The sequence below is a fragment of the Trichophyton benhamiae genome (assembly GCF_000151125.1).
Source record: "Trichophyton benhamiae CBS 112371 chromosome Unknown contig01535.1, whole genome shotgun sequence".
NCBI lineage: Eukaryota > Fungi > Ascomycota > Eurotiomycetes > Onygenales > Arthrodermataceae > Trichophyton > Trichophyton benhamiae.
In genome coordinates this window covers 321686-343531 of record NW_003315109.1, presented here as the reverse complement: position 1 = coordinate 343531, position 21846 = coordinate 321686, and the positions used below count along the sequence as shown (strand labels likewise).

General features: G+C 49.9%; 9 protein-coding genes across 9 annotated transcripts; 6 read left to right on the top strand and 3 right to left on the bottom strand.

Moving 5' to 3' along the window:
* Nucleotides 1-528: 528 nt before the first annotated feature.
* ARB_06403 (uncharacterized protein) lies at nt 529-1474 on the top strand (the record flags this gene model as incomplete). Its single annotated transcript, XM_003015234.1, has 2 exons — nt 529-1074; nt 1133-1474. The coding sequence occupies 2 exons, from the start codon at nt 529-531 to the stop codon at nt 1472-1474; spliced, it is 888 nt and encodes a 295-aa protein (XP_003015280.1).
* A 195-nt stretch (nt 1475-1669) lies between these two features.
* ARB_06402 (uncharacterized protein) lies at nt 1670-2521 on the bottom strand (the record flags this gene model as incomplete). Its single annotated transcript, XM_003015233.1, has 1 exon — nt 1670-2521. One exon carries the CDS (start codon nt 2519-2521, stop codon nt 1670-1672), a length of 852 nt encoding a protein of 283 aa, XP_003015279.1.
* Nucleotides 2522-3420: 899 nt separating this feature from the next.
* Nucleotides 3421-3705, top strand: ARB_06401 (uncharacterized protein; the record flags this gene model as incomplete). The annotated part of the gene is made up of 1 exon (XM_003015232.1): nt 3421-3705. One exon carries the CDS (start codon nt 3421-3423, stop codon nt 3703-3705), a length of 285 nt encoding a protein of 94 aa, XP_003015278.1.
* A 1695-nt stretch (nt 3706-5400) lies between these two features.
* ARB_06400 (C6 finger domain protein, putative) lies at nt 5401-8440 on the bottom strand (the record flags this gene model as incomplete). The annotated part of the gene is made up of 4 exons (XM_003015231.1): nt 5401-5776; nt 5839-6877; nt 6969-7679; nt 7768-8440. 4 exons carry the CDS (start codon nt 8438-8440, stop codon nt 5401-5403), a joined length of 2799 nt encoding a protein of 932 aa, XP_003015277.1.
* Nucleotides 8441-8668: 228 nt separating this feature from the next.
* Nucleotides 8669-10305, top strand: ARB_06399 (uncharacterized protein; the record flags this gene model as incomplete). Its single annotated transcript, XM_003015230.1, has 6 exons — nt 8669-8908; nt 8937-9062; nt 9122-9259; nt 9339-9520; nt 9578-9864; nt 9932-10305. 6 exons carry the CDS (start codon nt 8669-8671, stop codon nt 10303-10305), a joined length of 1347 nt encoding a protein of 448 aa, XP_003015276.1.
* Nucleotides 10306-11492: 1187 nt separating this feature from the next.
* On the top strand, nt 11493-13049 carry ARB_06398 (uncharacterized protein; the record flags this gene model as incomplete). Its single annotated transcript, XM_003015229.1, has 2 exons — nt 11493-12218; nt 12411-13049. The coding sequence occupies 2 exons, from the start codon at nt 11493-11495 to the stop codon at nt 13047-13049; spliced, it is 1365 nt and encodes a 454-aa protein (XP_003015275.1).
* A 2452-nt stretch (nt 13050-15501) lies between these two features.
* On the top strand, nt 15502-15780 carry ARB_06397 (uncharacterized protein; the record flags this gene model as incomplete). Its single annotated transcript, XM_003015228.1, has 1 exon — nt 15502-15780. The coding sequence occupies one exon, from the start codon at nt 15502-15504 to the stop codon at nt 15778-15780; it is 279 nt and encodes a 92-aa protein (XP_003015274.1).
* A 241-nt stretch (nt 15781-16021) lies between these two features.
* On the top strand, nt 16022-17279 carry ARB_06396 (uncharacterized protein; the record flags this gene model as incomplete). Its single annotated transcript, XM_003015227.1, has 2 exons — nt 16022-16592; nt 16651-17279. 2 exons carry the CDS (start codon nt 16022-16024, stop codon nt 17277-17279), a joined length of 1200 nt encoding a protein of 399 aa, XP_003015273.1.
* A 262-nt stretch (nt 17280-17541) lies between these two features.
* Nucleotides 17542-20737, bottom strand: ARB_06395 (uncharacterized protein; the record flags this gene model as incomplete). The annotated part of the gene is made up of 3 exons (XM_003015226.1): nt 17542-18107; nt 18205-20436; nt 20497-20737. 3 exons carry the CDS (start codon nt 20735-20737, stop codon nt 17542-17544), a joined length of 3039 nt encoding a protein of 1012 aa, XP_003015272.1.
* Between the last annotated feature and the right edge of the window lie 1109 nt (nt 20738-21846).

The following is a 21846-nucleotide window of genomic DNA, read 5'->3' as shown; positions in this document are numbered from 1 at the left end:
TGGGATGAAAGAAAAGAAGAAAGGAAAAAAGACCGAATTTGAACATGACCTTGAAAATGAACCGTGTTGTGTTTCTTCGCTGCCTTTCTTCTTCCTCTTTTTCAGAATTGTCTTTTGAATTTTGTGGGCTAAATAAAAACGGGATGATCTTTACTCTGTTCCTCTTTTTCCTTGTTACGCCTTTTTCCTTTCTTATCTTATTCCCTATGTGTTTATGTCTGTTATGTCCGTCCGGATGCTACACTTTCTGAGGCTTCGATAGGTAGTACAATGGATATATGCTACAAAAAGTCCCCAATTCTAGTGACAGCTCTGCAATCATTATTTGTCTGCCAACGTAATAATATATGTAGATTCTCGTGTTCAAATTTCTGGCTAGTTACTCCGTACTGTGACTTGAAAGAAAGATTGGCGGAGTCGGATCTCCAAGCCAAAACCTTGCAACTTCCAGCTGCGATATCAAATTGTTCAAAACACCATCGATTTACAACAAGAAGACCGACACAGCACAGCAACTCATATCTCACCATGTCAAGTACAGCCCAATTAGCACAATGCACTGCTTTACGTAGCGTGCTACGAAACAAACGACTCCCTACCGTCCCTCCTCGCCGCTGTATATACACTCACACGACCAACAACCGCATACACAACATAAGCAGATTCACCCTCCAGTCAACCATATCTTACCCATCCAGCCGAAATTTCTCCCAGAGTTCCGCTCTACTGAAGAAGAAAGGCTCGAAAGAAAGCCCAAAGGAAAATGACAAGGCTGCTGCCGCCGGCGGTGCTGGCGCAGAAGACCCGTTTGATTTCTCTTCCCTCAATGACAGCATCAAAGATGCCGTTACACGGCTAAAGGAGGATCTTGCCAAACTACGCGGCGGTGGGAGAGTTACACCTGAAGCCATTGAGAACCTACGAGTGTCATTGCACAAGCCGGGCGGCGCTGATGTTGGGAAGGGGAAGAAGGGCGCCAGCTCGAGCAGCAAGGAAACCGTCAAATTGGGGGAGGTTGCGTCTGTTATTCCTAAAGGAGGCAGGTCGGTGTCGATATTGGTTGGAGAGGAACATGTGTGTATACCCTTTGGACTTTTTTTTAATGATATACACTGCTAATATTAGTCTCTAGGACGTCAAACCCGTCATGTCTGCGATTACCTCGTCCGATCTATCACTGAACCCTCAGCCAGACCCTCACAACCCGCTTCAATTGAACGTCCCGATTCCTCCTCCGACAAAGGAGTCTCGAGAGCAGACGGTTAAAGATGCTAAAGTAGCTATGGAAAAGGCATCTAACATTGTCCGTAATGGGCGCGCGGCACTGAATAAGAAACTGAAGGGTAAGGAGCTTAAGAAGCTTCGACCGGATGATGTACGCAAGGCCATAGATCAGATGGAGAAGATTGCCGAGAAAGGTCAGAAGGAAGTGAAGGATGTCTTTGAGGCAGCGAAAAAGGCATTGGAGGCATAATTGGAAGGCTATTGTATTCAAGGTCATGTTGGGGATTGATATCATTTTCGGAGGCACATTAATTTACAGCAGTATTGTACATTAGAATTGCAAGTTATTTGTGGAAAAAGCCAATCAGTAAACTCATACTATGAAATAAGTTATTGGTACATGAAATATCTCTATATAAAAATATTATACACCGGGACGCGCCTGCTAAGCAGACTTGGCTTTAGCCTTTGCTTTCTTGAGAGGGAGATTCTGCATAAGGCTGCCCATGAACCGTTGAGTGTGCTCGGTGTGGTAGGTGTGGTTGTTCGACAGGTTTCTTAGGACGTTCTTGAGAATTGGAGAGGCATCGGCATCGAGCTTGAAGGGTTGATCGTATGCTCCTCGGATCAAGGAGGAAATCATATGCGATTTCTCCTCTTTGCTCACGTTCTCGAACTGCACGTCAGCAGGCTCGACGGTTTGCCCCTTCCTCTGGCTAAGCTCAGTTGCATGTTCGCTAGCCAGTTGCTTAACAAACTTCATGGTTTCGGCCTTCTGTGCTTCGCTGGAGAAAAGCACTCGTTTGCCCTGGTAGACTCTCTTTGCCAGGTCTTCGGGCAGCTCTTCACATCCCACGTACGATTCACCGAACCACGAGAGTTTCTCACGGATGGTGCTGGTATTTGAAGCTGCATCTATCGCCAGAGCCGGCCATGTTTCCTTTAGAGTCTCGGCGGTATATGGCTGAGGGTTGTAGCGGACAGCCGGTTTGTGTTTCCCTCTCTCTTGGAATTCTTGTTCATATTCCACGAACTCATGCATATCTTCTTCACCCTGCCCCTGCGCTTCCTCTTCCAACCTTCTGGCTTCCTCCAACTGTCGAGGATCGACTAGCTTCCGTTTTTTGGAAGTTCGCGCCATGCGTGGCATCCGTGTGCCACCTGTACTGCCCCCTCCCCTACCGCGTCCCATACCTCCTCGTTGTCTAAGTCTTTCCTTTAGTTTGTCTGCGTTCATTGAAAGCATGGGACCACCAGGTTTGTTGCCAGTGCCACCTGGGGAACCATTTAGCCGCATTGGGCGGGTATTGAAGCTTTCATTGTCGGTTGTGAAGCGGATTTTCGATCCTGAGGCGGTATTTTGGGGAGCCGATGTCCGATCAAAGACGTCTTGGACTCGTCGCACTGCAGCCCCTCGACGGCTGGAGAAGTCACCCGAAGGCTTTCTTGGAGCTTTACAATAGGACTATTAGCATACAGCAGATGTGCCATCATGGAGACACGATTATAACTTACAAGACGGCCGTTTATCTTCTTCAGCACGAAGGCATGTCGATGTGAATTCTCGGGTCGTAACGAGCGAATTTCTGGTCAATTGCAACGCTCCCGTCGCAGGACGTCGGAACATCTGGGCCGCCATGTCAGGCACTCGCTGCAGGTCCTGCTGACGACTGATATCTTCGAGTCGACCGCAGCGTCGCTTCTTTTCCTCTGCTTTTCTTCAACCTTTGAAGTTTCGCAAAGAAAGTTTCGACCAAAAATGATAGTCACGTGGTAATGGTATTTTATATCGTATGTACCTTACATAAAATACGAATGATACCATTAGTCATCATTACAAACAGTACAAACAATGCAAACAATGCAAACATAACGGTTTGCCCGATAAGGAAGGCTTTTTGTCTCTCTCTCTTTTTTCTTTCTATCAAAACTGAATGAATCAACTTCGAATGTTTTTCTATCAAACGAAAATATCTTCATACCGTTGAATCGATAAAACGTCCACCGGTTGACCGTTGCGTCGCATAACTCCTAGAAACAGGGCGATCAGGGTTTCCAGCATCATCGCAAGACGTTACGCTGCCAAAGGTTCCCCGCATCGGGCTGAGATCCTACAGCTCGTGAGAGTTCCAGAAGACAGACAGACATTGCATACTTGCGGTACATTACGATATCAACCACTCCAACGCAGCAAGGATGCTCCGCCGCAAGCCAACCGCTATCACAGTGACATCCGAGGACATAATTGCCTTCGAGGAAGCGCAGCTCCGCCGTCAGCAGGAGCTCAAAAACAAGAGCTCAAACAAGGCAAGTTCATCAGGCAACAAGGCTGAGAACGACGGGGCTCGAGATCGCGACGGGGACTCGATGTCCAGCTCTAATCGGGCAGGGGTTGATCCAAATGACGAGCTGAAACCATTACCTGGCGACAAGGCGCGGATAGTCCGAACTCGAGACGAGAGGATTGGCGTGGGACGGTAGAGGGTCGATGGATGATGACATGCATTATATTATCCGTTTGTCGGAGTTCTAGAAGCCGGGCGGAAGTTTCGACGATGGATAGTCTGTTTTAAAAAGGGCGCATGACCGCTGCCACGCCCATCGGAACAAAGAGCATATCGATAGACAGCAAACGATGTTATGATACCAACTGACTTGTGCTATTTTTGATAATAAGCGGCACGGAAGGCGGGATGATCAGGATGCCAGAGACCGGATATTGCATAATTGAAAGCCCATGAAGAAGCTGAATTTTATCCTTATTGGTTATATATTAGGGGCTTGTCCCTACCATTCGCTCTTGGGGAGGGATTTTGGCTGGGAATGGTGACGCGGAATGGATGCATATATATGGAGCTCGAGAATGCTGGGTTATCGTGGTGCTCTGCATACCCCCATAACACATTGCAGCATGTGTGTGGGCAGGGTTTAGCATTTTTCTACCTGCTCCTTGTCGACATGCACGTATCCTTGCGATGTGTTTTGCTAGCGGGGCGCATCATGCAATCAGGAAGCGTGGCAGAAGTTTCGGGATATGCATATCACTACGGAGTACTTGGGCAGACATACTGTCATACTGTCATGTCATGTCATCTCGACATACTTACAAGTGTGTATGAAGGTGTCGCGGCCAGAAGTTCGTCCGTCCGGTCCGCCGTCTGCGGGTGTGGCATATAGTGAGCTGAATATAGGGGGTATATTTGCCACACCCTGTCTATAGTTTTGATGATTCAATTTTTACAATTACGCCTTTCCAGGCTGCACAGTCGACATGGCTGTTTTCCAATTCGCGTAACCAACTTCATCCAACCCGTTGACAGGCAAAGCCATGTATGTAAGTATATATTATCCCACTTACTCCGTATCAATAGAAAAAAGAACATCCCAGCGGTAATTTCTTTTAAGAACATAACGAATAAGAAACCGGGAAATACCCCTGTTTTCTATTTGCCGTGGCCATCTCATCTCAATCAGTTGCGTTCCCAGGTCGAAAGGGTATCAATAATTTGGAATCAAGTAAACCACACAACATGACATGCAGGCAGGGAATGAACCAGCCAAGGAAAATTGATGTACATTGCCCCAAGCCCAAGAACCCCTTTTCAACCCAGAGAAGAATATGGAAATAGAAACGTAGAGTAGGATTTTCGCGCGATGGTTTCAACGGTATCCGTCCGTGGGGAAAACGAGAGTATTCTGGCTTGCAGAGGGCAAAGAAAAAGAAAGCAAAGCAAAGACCCATATCCCCAAGGCATAAATCGTAGCATAGATGCAAGGAGCAAAGGAAAGGGGGTGGAATTAAGAATTATGTAGTAAGGAACGTCGAAATAACCAAACGAGCGAGTGAGATGTGAATGCGAATGCAGAGGGTAGAGTAAAAAAGTATGAAGTAGATGCCATAAGAAGTAACAATAACGATGGGAAGCATACAAACCATCCAAAAAAGAGATCCAGCATACCCCAAAAAAGATTCGTGAATAGTGGTAAATAGCATAAGATCATATCCCAGGAGACAAGACGCCAGCGGCCAGAAAACCAGAACCCGAACCCAGTGGGACCACACAAGCGAAGTAAAAAAAAAAAAAAAAAAAAAAAAAAAGAAACAGAAAAAGAAAAATGAAGAAGAAAGAAACCAAGAAAGAAACTGACAGGTATTTGTGACCATGGCAGTTGTAATCATCTTCTCCGTTTAGCCTGTTCGTCACCGTAGCTGTCGACATCGTCCCATCTTCTCTTCGCGCCCTCGGGATCAATGACGCTGGCCACACTACGTTGCCAGTCCCTGGCCCCCATGACCACGGGCAGCATGTTGTACTGCTGTGCAGGCATGGAGACCTGCGTAGGCTGGTTAGGATCGACCAGTGGCATGAGGGGCTGGGAGTAATCCGAGTACTGGGCTGCGCCGGAGCCTGGGCTGCCATTGGCACTTGCCATGGTAGAGGAAGATGGGTAGAGAGAATGGGGGTCAGGAACAACTGTGCTGTTGGTTGATGATGTTGCGGAGGGAGGTGAGTTAGAGTTTATGTTCCCTGAAAAGGCGAGGTCCCATTGTCTATATCGGCGAGTAGTTAGCTAGTGTGACACATTGTAGTAATTGCAGTAGTTAATACGCACGTTATGATTCTCGAGGGATTCCAGCTGTTCTCATCGACAAGCGGCATGGATGTGATTGGCGGTGGAGCGCGAGTAGTGTCGTAGGGCTGCAGCAGGCCATATGTGCCCGTTGCAGGAGACTCGGGCTTCACGCTCGTCTGCGTAGAAACAGGCGGACTGATAGGGTATGAGTCGGAGAAGGGGAGATTTCCTGTGCCCTGAGCAGGTTCTTGGGCTTCACTGTATGATGGCGACGAATGGTACATTGCATCACTGACGGGCAGAGAATGAGATGGGGGCCCGACAGGGCTTCCATAGGGGAAAGTTGGCTTCAGCTCGAACGGCTTGTTGATGTCTGCGGAGAAAGCAAGACGTAGGGCAGCAAGCTGTGACTGCAACTCCGTCATGGGCCAGGAAGAGCTGCATGATTCCAGAACTCTCATGTGCCGAGTGAAATAAGACCTGGAATCTTTGTTGAATTCCGGATCTGGCGAAGTGATGGCTACAAGATGCAGCATAACACTGGTTAGAATGCAGTAGATGGAGAAGTTGATGCCTCGTTGCATGCACAGGAAACCTGATACGCCAAACGAGGAGAGTAGGGCTTCCTGCAGCCGACAGATCGCCTTAGCCGAGCTGTAGCATATCGAGAAGTGGTGTCTCCATTCTCCGCCGGCCGGAAACGAGCTGGCGGCGACAAATTGGGGACGATGGAGCATGATCTTGGCCAATTCGAAGTGCGAATGCATGTTTGCGAGAAAATGCGAAGGAATCCATGGGGGCGAACCATCTGGTGGGTAGGTGACCATGAGATCTGGTGGCAGGCTGTTGTACCAAGCCTCGAAAAGAGGGTTGTTACGGGCAAACTGCGGATTGGCGCCCCAGTCCTTGGTCTTTTTCACCTTGTGGAAGACGTCAACTATGCGGCGAATATTGAGAGCATTATGGACGAAGTAGCTGAATTGTCTTGATCGTTCGACTTCGTATGCATCGAGGTTGGGGATATCCCAGGACGGACGGATCTCTACTGTGTCAGTCTCCACGCCAAACTCCGAGCGTCCTGTCACCAGTTAGTAAGGATTTGCATGAGATGCATGGTATGCATGGTACGCATGGGATGTATGTATGTATTTTCAGCATCTTAGACATACCTTGGGGCCCCCCGACCATTATCTCGACGACGAGAATGGTCTGCCAGACGCGGGTGCGAATGAGACACTCCACAGTGTCATAGCCACACAGCTTGCCCTCTGCGTGGTATTGGTAATGCTGGTGCAGTTCGAGATCCTTGGCCATTGAAATGATCGTCTTGATCGTCTGCCATGAGCGGTAGTAGTAGCCTGGGCGTGGCATGGCTTCTCGGGCCTTCATGATAAGCAGCAGAGCCTGTACGGTGGTGAGCCGGGGCGCTTCCATGAATTCCGGTTCGAATTCTATCACCCGGTTAGCAAAAGTAACACGCACAAGGTAAATGCGAGGGAAGTATAAAAAGAAAAAAAAAAGGAAAGAAAGAAAGCAAAAAGAGAAGAGACAGTACGTACTGTTAGCAAGGGCAAGCCACTTGGTAGCCTTTGCGGTATCGTTGAGAGCCCTAGCAGAACAGGCGAAAAGTGCACTGAGCAGGAGAGGGGAGATATCCCACTTCTCCCGCCGCCATTGCTCGTAGAAGTAGTTCCTAGGGATTACAGGGAGGTAAGGATGTAGATCATCAAAGTAGACTCTGAAGTACTCGAGCGCCTCAGTGTCGGAGGGCATGAGCTCCGCCGGAAACTGCAGGGACGAATTCGCGCCATTGTACAGCGGTGGCAGAGACTGTTCGCACTCGGCCAGAGCAGTCTGTGGTTTTATATGGTCCTTTGACTCTTGATTTATATACGGTGCTAAGAGAGATGTTTGTGTTAGTATGCATCTGAAACGGAGGGGGCGTTTTGAGAGCCGAGAGTGTCTTACCAATGCCAGTTTCGTCAATCTTGAGCTCGTTGAAAGCCGTTGTAAGGTCGCCCGAGTTTGTTGGGGTTTGTGGAGGCGGCTCAGAAACCTGGATAATAGGCTGAGGCGTTGATACCGGGAACGGTGGTGGCGGGTTTCTATGTATCTGAGTAGGAGCCGGTGGTGGTGGTGGTGGTGCCTGCGGATGTTGGGGGTAGTGAAAGGCTTGCTGTAGCTGTCCGTGGGATGCGTCTACGGGCGAATGGTGGTAGAACCGCCCGTCATCCGTAGGCGAAGTAAGATACTGATGAGGCTGCTGGTGCTGGTGCTGCTGGGCCTGATACAGCTGGGAATCACTCTCGTAGCCGCGCAGGTCTCCGGTCCGTCGTGCTGGCTCGGCCGGGTAATACTCCCGCGCATGGAAGGACGGCTGCGAGGTGGTGTGTATCTGCGAAGACGAGGCCGCGGGAGCAGCAGGCGGCGGCGGCGGCGGCGGAAGAGCACCTGAACCTGCCGGAGGAGCGGGCTGGGAGAAGTCGAGGATCTGCTCGTGGGCGGCCGGCTCGCTGTCCTGGTCGATGGAGGGTGGGATGCAGACGAGCTTGAGTCTGGTGCAGGCCGAGCAGGGCCAGATGTTGGTGGTAGCCGAGTCGCACTTGATCTTGCGCTTGCGACAGCCATTGCAGGCTCTCATCACTGCAAAGTGTCAGTCTCTCTGCCTTGTTCTTTTTGATGTATGTATGTCCGTAGACGTAGGTAGTAGTAGTAGTAGCAGTAGAAGGGGGGGGCTCCCTACCTTTGAGTCGCTTGTGTCGGTTGTGCTCGTCAACGAAGACATAATCTACCACCAGTCAGCGTCTTTTTCTCCTGTAGGCCATCATCTCAGCGAGGATATCAGGCATAGCTCACTCTTGCGGCCCTCATGGCGCTCCCCGCCCTGGCCGGCGGGCAAGATGGTGCTCTGCATGGCGTCTCAGCAGCGGGCGGCGACGGCGACGGCGACGGGCAAGACAGCGCGATCAATCGCAGTCCGGCGGGCAGAGCAGACGGCAGCACGACGGCGGGCAGCGAGGACGGGTTTCTCTGTCTCTGTCTGTGTGCGTTGGCGTCGCCGGCGGAGGGCTGGTTTTGGCTGGCAGTTGACGTTGTCGTTGTCGTTGTAGTTTGTAGTTTGTAGTTGTTGTAGTTAGTCGAAGGCGTTAAAGTCGGACAAGGCGAAGAAAAAAAGAGCCGCCGAGGAAGCGAGACGACGGCCTCAACAGCACCACGACAGCGACAGCGACAGCGACGGTGACAGGATCCAGACAGGGCGTGAGGCACGACTTGGGGCTTTCTTGTTCGTGACCAAGAGGGAAATCCAGAGGAGAACGACTAGCTGAGGAAGAAGAAACGAGAGGAAGGGCTGGCTGGTCTGCTCACTAACTCACTAGCAGGAGGCGACTGTGGGCCGGCGTTGGAGCAGGAGAACTCTAGAGCAGAGCAGAGCGCAGAGCAGACGGAGAGAGACAGCGAGGTGAGTCGAGAGGAGATCGATCTACTGATATCGTCCCGTCTTGCTGCTAATAATATACGCAAATCTGGAGTACGCACAGCAAAAGGTGCATCATCGACGCCGCCAGCAGCCAAACGACGAGCAGGACCAGCAGGCCGGGAAACCTTCTGCCGTTCCAGAAGCCAGGCGAAACATAAAAAAGGAAGAGACAGAGAGACAGGAGAGGGCTAGAGAAAAAGAAAAGAAGCGCCGGCCATCTGCGGGACGAAGGCTGGAGGGAGAGTTAGCCCAGTCCTGCTTTGAATTGCAGGGATAGCCGGTGGTCGAGATTGATATCAGGGAACAAGAGACAACTATCAAGCAAGAGAGGAGACGAGACAAGACAAGACAAGACGAGACGAGACGAGACGAGATGCAGAACTCGAATCCGACGCTGTTGAGCGCGGCTGACCTGCCCAGCCGGGAGAAGAAGGGCGCAGAGTCCCAGGCCAGGGTGGACAGCATCTTCACGACGGAGCCTACCTTTGATCCCTTTGCCAGATACCAGGACGACGATGGCGAGAGCAGTCAGGATGGCAGCAGCCAGGACGAGCTCGAGGAGCCCATCGACGAGCAGGAGATATTCGGTATGTCTCTATATCTACATCTACATCTAGTTCTATGTTCCATGTATGGATAATTGACACGGTACAGACCTGATTGCAACGATATCAGACCCCGAGCACCCGATTCCGCTGGCAGAGCTGGCCGTCGTCTCGCTGCAGGACATCAGCATCACGCCGGCACTGCCTCGCTCGCCGTCGTCTCCCCTCCGCAAGGTCACCGTCCTGCTCACCCCCACCATCACCCACTGCAGCCTGGCCACCGTTATCGGGCTTGGAGTGCGCGTCAGACTGGAGCAGGCCTTGCCCCCGCGGTTCAGAGTCGACGTCCGGCTCAAGGAGGGCTCGCATAGCACGGCAGACGAGGTCAACAAGCAGCTCGCAGACAAGGAGCGGGTGGCGGCTGCACTGGAGAACCAGACGCTCATGGGCGTCGTGGGGAAGATGCTGGAGACCTGTCGATGACTACCTCCCTGCCAGTGAGCTGACCTTAGTTTCTAATGGGTATGGAGAGGCTGGTAATAACGGATTATGTGATGGTATACTCGGTATACTCGGTACTATGGGGTGGAGTGGTATTAACAACTACTGCGGACATGGGTCTGAGGTAGCATAGGAGGCACAGGAAGCACAGGAAGCATAGGAAAACGAGCAGCAGGATGAAGGAGGACCAGCGTAACTGCATGTAAGTGTATGATGTACTTTGTGTCTATCTTGATGGCATCTGCCAGTCCTCCCCTTCTCAGCACGCCCAGCAGCTAACCAACGATGGCCCGTCTTTGTTATTTTTATCTCTTTATTGCTTTCTTTTCTTCTTCTATTATTATTACTATTATTACTATCTTCCTTCCCGTCTTCCCTGTCCGCCACTGACTAGTAGTAGTATCCAGGAATGGACATCAGTCGACTCGATTTTCTCTTCGGTTGCCTGGTTCGTTTTCCCACAGTGACGGTTCGGGCTGTTTTTCTTCCCCTTTACTTCTTCTGCGTCTGCCCCTGCAGGACCAGAGCAAGATCGTCGCTGGCACGGTGGGCTTGTCTGGCTCTCCCACTGTCTGCCCGTCTGCCTGTCTGCCTGTCTGCCTGTCTGCCTGTCTGCCTGTCTGCCTGTCTGCCTGTTGGGCCGTCGGGCTGCTGGGCCCTTTCTGTGGGGGGATATATATGGCGGAGGGTAGAATTCTGATGGCCTCCGCTCGAGTGATAGCTCCAGTGCCGGCCATCCGCCCTCCCTCGCAGTCGATACATCTTATATATCGAGGGACTCCAGTCTCCCGTCTCCAGTCTATGGGGTTCCTCCTCGGTGGCGTCTTACCGTGGTAGGCAGTTCGACTGATGCCCGGACTCAGCATCACGGCCGCAGGACTCCAGGTGTATCTGCCCGCCGCCCGCTGCCCGCCGCCTGCTGCTTCGTATAGCCGTGTATCTAAGTGTGTGTGAATACATATATATCACCGTCTCGTCTGCCTTCACGGCCGTCTCTCGTAATGCAGGGTTCATTCATTATTTAGTCAGCCATATAACTAGCTACGCCCTTGATATCTACTCGAAACATGGAGGTCGAGAGCGAAAAACTCGACTCTGCCTCGTCTCTCCTCTAAAGCCTCGTCCTGCCCTCTTGCTGCTGAAGAAGAAGAACAAAAATAAAGAAGAAGATGCCCGCGTCCGTTGCAATCGTGACTGGCGGCGCCGGCGACATCGGCCAGGCCATCGCCCGCAGGCTTAGCGACTCCCACGACCGGGTGGTGATCCTCGACCACGACGCCAGCAGACTCGACGCAGCCCTCGCAGCCCTCGCCAGCGACACGTTCGAGCGCTGCCTCTGCGACATCACCGACAGCTCGCAGGTAGCCGGCCTGCCTCGCCGCATCTTCGGCCCAGAGGAGGACGCAGACCCGGACGGCGGCGGCGCTGCGGTGCTGCGGACGCTGGTCAACAACGCCGGCGGCTCAGCAGCCTACAGCCTCCACGAGACCTCGCCGCAGGCCTGGCAGCGCGAGACGGCCCTCAACCTCGACGCAGCGTTCCTCTGCTTCAACGCCTTCGAGGCTCACCTCAAACGCTCGCGCGGCTGCGTCGTCAACATCGCCTCTGTCAACGGGCTGGCCGTCTACGGGAACCCGGCCTACAGCGCCGCAAAGGCCGGCCTCGTCCACCTCACAAGGTCCATCGCCGTGGAGTACGGCCGCTTCGGCATTCGAGCCAACGCAGTCGCCCCTGGCACCGTCCGGACCGCCGCCTGGGCCGCCAGACAGCAGGCCAACCCACAGGTCTTCCGTGATGTCGCGCAGTGGTACCCGCTCAACCGCATCGTCGACCCGGACGACGTGGCTCATGCTGTGGCTTTCCTGGCCAGCGAGCAGGCCGCGGCCATCACGGGGGTCTGTCTGCCCGTCGACTGCGGTCTTACCGCGGGCCAGACGGCCGTTGCTCGGACTATAACCCAGTCGGAACACTACTAGGAACTCTACTTTGACGTTTTTTCTGGGGATATGAGAAAGCTTGTGCTGAGCCTCTAGAACTTATAACCAACCAACTATCATTTCTCTGGGGCTGAACGGAGAATCCGCAAGGCAGCGGCTGAGGCAGAGAGACAGCAAAGGGCAACGACGGAGAGAGAGAGAGAGACTCAAAAGGGATACACGGAAACAGGAATACCTCATACCTACTCCGTACTATGGAGTACATATGGACGCTTCACTAAAGGAAAACGTGCGTCCGTTTGCTATATACCATGCCCACTACGAAGTACACACGCCTTCTTTACTACAAGGACAAAAAAAACAAACCCACAACCACTCAATAGATTAGCCCCCTTACCGTCCCACAGCTCTTGTTATGGCACTCGATGTTCCGGTCCTGCATCTGTGCCATCCAATATCAAAAAAGAAGAAGAAAGGGAAAAAAAAATTCCACGTCCGGCCTCCCCCTTTTACACCTCCCGCCCCCCTAACCCTCTTCTCCCTACATCCTCCCCTCCCCTTCTCCCTTACAACTTCAATCAAAAGGAAAAGAGAACTATCATATTGCTCGAGAAATGGCCACGGAGTCACGCAGATCCCCCGGCCGCTCTTGATCACTCACCCCTCGTCTTGCTTCCCGTCTCTGTTCTCTCTTTTTTTTTTTTCCTTTTTGACATTTTGTCTTCGTTCTTAACTTGGGACTCTCTGCCTTGCCAGCAGAAGTGGCCCGTTCCTCCCCCCTTGCCCTGACCCGCAGGTACCTTGAACCGAGCTGCAGTTTGCTCGAATGATCTCCATGCAGTTCAAGTCGACCCCAGATGGAGGATCACGATGAGGCCAAGCCGTCCAACTCTTGCCGTCCCCTAGCCAGCACACACGCTGTCCCGTCTCTGGCCCGGACTGAAATCCCTCTTGCAATCTGTTACCTGCATCCTGCTCCCATACCCTGCCCTCCCCAGAGAAAACTCGAACGTCTAATCTCCCTTGCCATGCCCTTGTGCCTCGTGCTGCATCTTGCTGTTCCATGGCGCCCCCCCTCGTGTCCTGTCCTGTGCTGTGCCGCCCCGTCCCCGTCCCATCCTGTCTTGTTTTGTTGGTGCTTTCTTTGCAGATACACGTTTTACTCTATGCCTCTTATGCCGCTTATGTGCTGCTCTTCCCTGCCGATATTGCCCCTCATCTTATTGTATCGAATTTTAACCAGGCAGCGGACGGACGGACCGGGCACCGACGGGCACTCGCATAGGACACGGGCATAGGCAGGTATAGGTAGACGCTACCTTACCAGACCATTCCACATCCCTTACATTAATGTTGTGATTACCCAATTTAACATATCCTTGATCCTCAGACTTTTGCGCGCTCTGCTGGCGTCGCAGTTATTGGAATATGGCGTGACGAAGTTAAATAGATTTTAGATCACATAATATCAAGGGTTTGGTTTGGTTTGGTATATTACTTCCCCTCCTCTGTAGACCTAATATCCGTTCTTTATGTGCAAGAGTAGTTCACGGCTTTTGCCGAAGGCTGGATCCGCTTCGTCGCCCGAACATTGGATAGATCAAAGCGTAGTGCAATGTTGCTTGTTTGTTACTCTTCGAAAGGGTGTCTTGTTTGTCACACCCAGGCATTGGCTTGCCTGCTGTGCTACGTTGTCGGAATTTTATGGTGACTTGTCTCGGCTACATGCAAGTAGGTTGCTATTTATCCAGAGTCTGCCATTGACACCTTCTCCACCACTCTTCAGCTAGCCATCGTTAACATAACTATTTATGCAATGTCTCAGACAGCAAATCAGTACAACCTCACTTCCCACCTAGATAGAGCCTCAATATTCTAGAAACGTTAACGTACGGCACCTAATTAGGATACAATTCAACAAACCAGCTAACGGCCCTCTGCTAGGCCCAATTGTTTCCAATGCAACATTTCGAATCATGCATACTTACAATTGCTACCCAAAAAATATGCCAACAAAGCATATCACTGGTTATTAACCGTTTATTCGCAGTAAGTTGTACGCCTATTCTTCCTCCGATTATCCCAACTATCAAACACCGGGGGTGTTGGGTTGGTCTGCAAATAGACAAGTATAAAAGGGCCCACTCGCACCAGCATCCTCATTGCTCTGCTCATAGTTATCTGGAGCTCCGACCTTGACACAACTACATATACCGCTATACAGGCCCAATCTGTTGCCCATTGTTGAATGGTATGAGCAGTATACAATCGTGTACCAATTCCATTTTGGCATTGAACTGAGATTCCGAGCATAGACTTATCCTGCCCCCTTGTTGTTCGTGTAATTCGCACTATATAGTTACCCACTATGAAGATTTTCATGGTACTTGCCGTACTCTGCGCTACCAGCTATGCCAGACCGGCAGTTGTCGCCGATAAGCCGAGATTTGGCTGCGTCCCTTGTCAAAACCAACAACAACGGTGCTGCGATACGGAACTCTATTGCTGGGTTCGCGCTTGTGATACCTCGCCTACTCATGGCTGGTAAGTATTCTGTCTTCACATTGGTTAGCTATTGCTAAGCATTTGTTATGAGCGGCAGATGGAAATTCACTCCGACATGAGGATACTATATTCAATCGATAACTTATTTGTTATTCGAACGAGTTATGAGGGGGAATAGGGAAAGGATACAAAATTTCTATTATAGGTGATGGTCATCCATTATACTATGGAATGTTATGTTCTTCATTAGCCAGTCACTTCTTGAGATATCAAGTCGAGATATACTCTATTCTACTATTCTACTGACCCCTTACCCTGCAATTTGAGATTTGCTATGGATAAGAAGAACAACCTTATTGGATGGGAAATTAAGGTTGGTGCTCCAAGATGACGTAATAACCTTAATAGCCCTCGCGTTGCTTCATTAAAACAGTTCTTGATTCTAATTGGCTAAAACTGCCTGGCCAAGCGCCCTGCCAAGCGCCAGCCGCGTGATTTGGCCATTCAAGGTTTAGCCTCTGGCCGCTAGCGCGGGAGATATAAGGCTTGGCATCACGCGTGCTTTCTTCATGGCTTTTCGCTTGTGCATTCAAATACGAGTTCTGGGGCGAAAGGAGACACCCTTGCATAACCACGTTATTGTATAATTATATAAGGAGATGCTGGTCGCTCACATGCTTCCCTTTGTGCGTCAGGCCTGGACAAGTATATCGGCCTTCAAAGGATCAAAGGAATAATGCTCCTCCCAGCTCCGTTATCAAAATACGTATCGTCTCTCAAGTCGCTGAGGCAGAAGTGGCAGGGCCACGCTGCTTCTCGACCAGAGGATGATAAAAATTCACTTTTTGCCAGGCTAGTTACAGTGTTTCTGTCTACCTGGGACCTTGGTTTCACTTCCTTTGGAGGCCCGCCAGTGCATTTTCGCATCCTCCATCAGAGATTCGTCGAGGGTAAAGGAGTCAAGGAGAAATGGATCGATGAGCAAACTGTGAGCGACTATCCGAATTATTCATAAAATTCTCCTTGTGCGTGGCTGATTGTCCTGTCTCCATAGTATCAGGAACTCTTTGCTATCTGCCAGGGTCTTCCAGGGCCAGCGAGCACAAAGCTGCTATTCTGCATTGCATTGCTTCATGCAGGATTTATCCCGGCACTCCTTGTGTTCTTTTTATGGTGGTAATGACTACTCCGTTTCCCCGGTATTCCGAATGTAATAGTTTTAGCTCATCGATTTTAGTCTTCCCGGGGCAATTGGCATGTATGCTTTCTCTCTGGGTGTTCAACGAATTGGCGAGACTCTCCCTGAACCTGTTTATCCTTTGCTATCTGGGCTAAACTCATCGACTGTGGGAATAATTGCCTTAGCAGCAGTACAGCTGGCAGAAAAGGCCATCAAGGATAAGTTGACCCGCATCCTGGTGACCCTTGGTGCTTGCGCCGGCCTATGTTACAATGCATTGTGGTATTTCCCATTGCTCATGGCCGTTGGTGGAATAGCCACTGTTGTCTGGGACGGGTGGCTGCATCAGAAGATCCGGAGCCTTCGGCTGAATCGGAAACGAAGAAATACCCATCCTGAAGCTGCCGAGGAAACAGTAGCGCCACAGAGTCTTCAGACAGGAGACCAGCAAGGCCATGGCAATTCAAGCGGACCAGAGGACAGTACCCAAATAAGGCCGCGCAGGACAAACGCTCCCGGCGGAAGTAACATACAATGTGACCAAGCAGGTCTCCTCACGAACCCAAATCAATCAGCGGAAGCTGATAATCCACAAAAGCATGTTATCCGGCTCAGATCTGGCATTATAATCACTGTATTATTCTTTGGTATGACTTGGTAACTATGCACCTCGAGTGGAAATATACTGATTAATCATGTTTATAGCATCCTTTATAGCTGTGCTCGTGACCAGAGGCGTTCTTCGCACCCCACCCCTGGCTCTTGACCTTTTTGCTAGTATGTACCTTGCCGGAACCGTGATCTTCGGTGGTGGTCCTGTTGTTATTCCACTTTTGCGATCATATGTCGTAGATCCCGGTTGGGTATCAGGCAGAGATTTCCTCCTTGGTCTCGCTATTATCCAGGCATTCCCTGGCCCAAATTTCAACTTTGCTATTTTTCTCGGTGCTTTAGTGCTACAGAAATCACCGTTGCCTACCATATTCGGTGCCATTCTCGGTGGATTGGGAATTTTCTTGCCCGGCATCACTTTGGCTGTTGCGGTCCAGAGCTTCTGGGCAGTGTTGCGAAAGAGAAAATGGGTTACAGACTTCCTTCGGGGGGTTAATGCAACCGCAGTTGGCTTGGTTTTTACCGCAGTTTACCGTCTATGGGAGATTGGCTACCTTACACCTCAAACCACCCGTGGACAAAGCTTGGGCAAGGAGCCGTGGTGGGTCGTTATCGCGGCGGTGACTTATGTTGAGAGCGCATGGTTTGGTATCCCACCACCAGTTGCAATTGTAATGGGTGCAGTCCTCGGTCTTTGCTGGTACGGTGCTGTTGGACGGTGATCTTAATCCCGTTTCGTGTTAGTAGATTTTGCTTTCTAAGGTGTTCATTGGCAGAGGGTAGCCAGTCTGTCTTCGAGTTATTACATACAACATTACATTGACAGTCTACAGCACTACCAACTCAAGCAGGAGAGAGATACCCTCCTAGCAATAAAGAAAGCCTAGCAATTGATTGCATATTAACTCCATCATTAGTAGTTGTACATTCATAAAATAAAACTAATCCTTCCTTTTTTTATGTAAACTCTATGTATTATTGCAATCATGTTTCGCCGAGGATACCGCTCTCCTTCAAACCTTTCCAAAGCTCCGGTTCCAAAAACTTGCTAACGGTGATATCTTCTGCAAGACCCTTTCTTCGGCGAGTTTTGAGAACAAAATCTCTTGCAGTTGCCATGGGACTTGCCATCTCCAGCGGCCGGAGTTTGATATCTCTGTCCAATGGGTCTCCCGGCACAACACTCCATTTGTCAAATACTAAACTGACAGTTGCCTGACCCTGGGTATGGATTCTGAGATCGGTCTCAAAACCGAAGGAGTCAATGACGGGAATAAGTCCTCGAACAGAATAAAGAGGAGTTCCTGCGATAGGACCATCGGATAAGACGTGCCCACGTCGACGAGAGAGGACAGTGTATATGGCGGCGACTGAGTCTGGAGGACCTGTCATAGCACAGGTATAAATGGGTTCCATCAATCGGGGAGAGGCCATGAGGAATGACGAGTAGATAACGCGACGAGTGGCCGGGATGATCTGCCCACCGCCTCGAGAAAAGGCTTGGTCAGCTAGTTGGATATCTGTAAGACGGAACTTGGTGTTTCGAATGGCTGGGGAAAAAAGTATCGTTAGCAGTTATTATTATAGAGAACATGTTTCCTTGCCAAACTCGCGAGTATACGGGCTCTGAATGTATGGTGAGCTTACGTTCTTCACACAAGGGGCCCTCCCTCGTTCCCCAGCTAAAAGCCTGGCGAATAAAGTCCCTTACTGACCCAAGTAGTTTCTTGTCTACCTTGGAAGGCAATGTGTCGTCCTGAAGAATATTTGGTCCCATATCATCAGGGCCAAAAGCCCAAATACTCCTTGCGGCTAGTTTATCCCAATCATATTTTTCTTCAAAGAATTGACCGACTTTTCGAATTGGATCGTGAATGTTGACACGACCACTCTCGATATCTTCACTGATACCATCATCGAGAGGTTCTGCAATCATCGTGATTTTGTTCTTAGTGTTGGCTGTGACGGAATAGCACATAATGGCGGAGGTTTCAACAACGGTTTCACAAAATCTTGTAACCGGGTCTGATACCTTAAGTTCCATTTCCGCGTATAGTCGACGGAGGTCATGCAGAACACAATCCATGTAGAGCTCCCCAGTGCCCAGTACAATATGTTCACCTGATTCCTCAACTCTTGTAGATATCAGAGGATAGCTTTTGTTAACCTTCCGAAGTCCCTCGAGCATCTTAGGTAGCTCTGATGGATTTATGGGTTCAACAGCCACCTTGAACACAGACTCTGTCATATGCTTGATAGGCTTAAATATATATGCTTCCTCGTCATCTTCAAGTTTCAACGGAACAAGAGTTGCAGTTTTGATGATGGAGTTATCTACTCCGCTGAGGAGCACCCAGTTACCCGCTGGGACGCCACTGGTAGGAATGTTATAGCGGGACTCGGCGATGAACGTGTCAGAAATGGTTGCAACGACCATATCCTCATTATCATCCACTGTATACCCTTCTCCTAGTACTCTGACCTGCTGTCCTGCCCTTGCAGTTCCGCTCATGATGCGCCCAAAGGCATTGAACCCGGCAGCATCTGGTGTTCCATACAACTTAGTGACATGCACAACTAATGGACCATCTTGATCACAGGCTTCCATGGCAGCAGCAACTTTTGTATCTCGTGGCCCAGTATAGTACTTATCCAGTTTTTTGCTAGCCCCGTCGACAGGAGAAGGGATGTGCTGAACGACCATATCGACAAACCCAGTGACAGGGCCAAAGAACTGGGCACAAACTAGTTTTAAGAGCACCTTTGCGTCGGATTTCAGCTGGGATGGTTTTAAGTTGATTCCAAGCGTTGCGAGCGTATCTTTCAGATCTTCCGGGCTCTCACTGATGGTATGGGAGTAAAGCTTGTAGATAGGTTCAAGGATGAAATGGACAAAGGATCGCTTCGATTGTTCTTCCATACCCTTGCGCGTAAACTTGCGGCTGCGAGGATTGAAGAATATATCACCCCATAGTCTTATAGCAAACTCGGAGAGATCAACTTTCGCATATGTGTCCGCATACATTTTTGCGAATGACTGGAGGGTAAAACACCAGTTCATCGAGGCACATGCAAATGCAACGTTGCCCTTCTCGGGGCTTAGCCGTCTCTTTTCTCCTTGCCCAGGTATTGTTCTCTCGATAACAGTGTTTACCTCCTCAACCACATGCTTCAACTTGAAGTAGGCATCCGTTGGTGGTAGTTTTAACTCCAGTATGAGTCGGTCCAGCTTGTTAACAATTAGAGTGAGTGGCAGGTCTTCTAATACGGCGTGCTTGATGATTTGTTCCGTGTTGATCTGGACGCCTTCAACCACGTCCACAACAAGCACTACTCCGTCTACCAGTCGCAATGACGCGGCGACTTCGTCCACGAAATTGACATGCCCGGGGGTATCGATTATGTTGAAGAGATGAGATTTCCCTTTCGTACCTTGTAAAACAAGGCTCATCGGTGCTGATTTTATTGACAGTCCACGCTCTCTCTCTAGAAAGTGCACATCTGTGTATCTCAGCTGTTCATCCTTAGATTTACCAGTTCGTTTATCAAGTTTTTCCGACAGATCGTGCGTCTCCATAACCAATGTATCCATAAAGGCTGTCTTTCCATGATGCAAATGACCGGCCAATGCTATATTTCGAGTTTGGCTAGGGTAGTTTAATAGATCTGTCATGAACTCTCTAGAGTAAAAGACCGGTGGTAGATCTGCTTCCTGGACAGCAAACTTCTTCTGCTGAACTGGCGCGATAATTGGTTGTGACAGTGGCTGTGTATCTTCTTCTTGTACTTTCGTCTCGACATCTGCGCCGTAAACTTGTTGTGCAGTTGGGTAATATTGCTTGTCTTCGTGAAGAATCACTGCATTCGATGGACCTTGGTCTATAAGAGATGGGAGCAGTTAGCCATAGGCAATAAAGGTGAACCCGCCAAATCTCCTACCATCTATCTCCATGAGCTCCTGGCCATGAGCAGCCGGGGCTTCCACTTCCGATTCAAGGTCATAATCAAATTGCTGTGCCTCAACGCCGCCATGTTGCGATTCTTCCTCGGACTCTTCACCTCCAATATAATTGCCGAACCTGGATACAATTAGCTTGCTTTCTATTTGCGCAGCTGGAGTAATTGCCGTTATATCCATATTTAATCCATCTCTAGAAAACTTACTCGTCATAAAGGTCATCCATGATGTGTTAGCACGCGATCGCAAGGTTCCGGGAGGGATGTGTTGACAGAAAGTCGCAGAGAGCCGCTAGTCAAATGAAGGATGGCACTTTAACTTATGCCACAGGCCATGGAATGGGACAAGACTGTGATGTGGCGGCTGGTTAGAGCTCTAGATGCTCTGGTAGAGAGATACCTCAAGGCGTTCGCGTTTATCAACTTCGACTTTCTTCATTTCGTCTTGATAGAAACTGCGCCAAGACTATTTAAGCTCAGAAGCTTTACGATCACGTGCTGAAGACTTGGCTCACCTGATATAAAGAGAAAACATCAATGTTGGCACAGCAGTTACAACACATTCTACTGCCTTGCATGTTTACAAAGTAGCAGAATGATAAAGGATCAATCTAGCACAAAGACACACTGAAGTAGTTAATTCTTCTCGAACGTTCATGTTCATCGATGAGCCATGGATGGTGTACAACCAAGAATACCCACCAGTTCTGTCCAGGATCCTTACGCGCCGACGGCAAAGACAAGACGAGGGTGTGTAACAGTCTACAGTATCCCGTCAACTACATACAACGCTGCGGTCACAATAAAGTCAACAGGAATGTCACTTGTTGGCTCAATACCAAAAAATGAAAATCTCTTGTAGAGATCATAATACAAGAATTGTATGACCAAATGTATATAGCCGAGTTTTGGACGAAGCCCAAATTCTGAGGGCAGTGGGGAGTCGCGCGATTAACCAGTTCATTTGAGAACGGGCTTTATCCACCACTGCTGTCAAAGAAGCCATTCGTATACAAGAAATCTGAGTGGACAGTAGGACTATAAAGAAGTTCACAAGAAAACAACATGCTATTAGGAAACACTTTCGAGAGCTGAAACTTGGACAGTCTGAGACTGAGCAAGAGGGAACCATAGCGTGACCATGAAGATTTCAAGCCTTACCATTTTCCCCCTTCTGGGTGTCGTGTCCGCTGGAATTAATGGCAAAAAGCCGAACGGTCCAACGTATGCAGGTACCAACCCGGCCTGTACTTGGTATCTTGACCTCGTTGATGATAACTATACTTGCGAAAATATCGAAAGTCAATGGGATTTGAGCCACGAAGTCTTTGT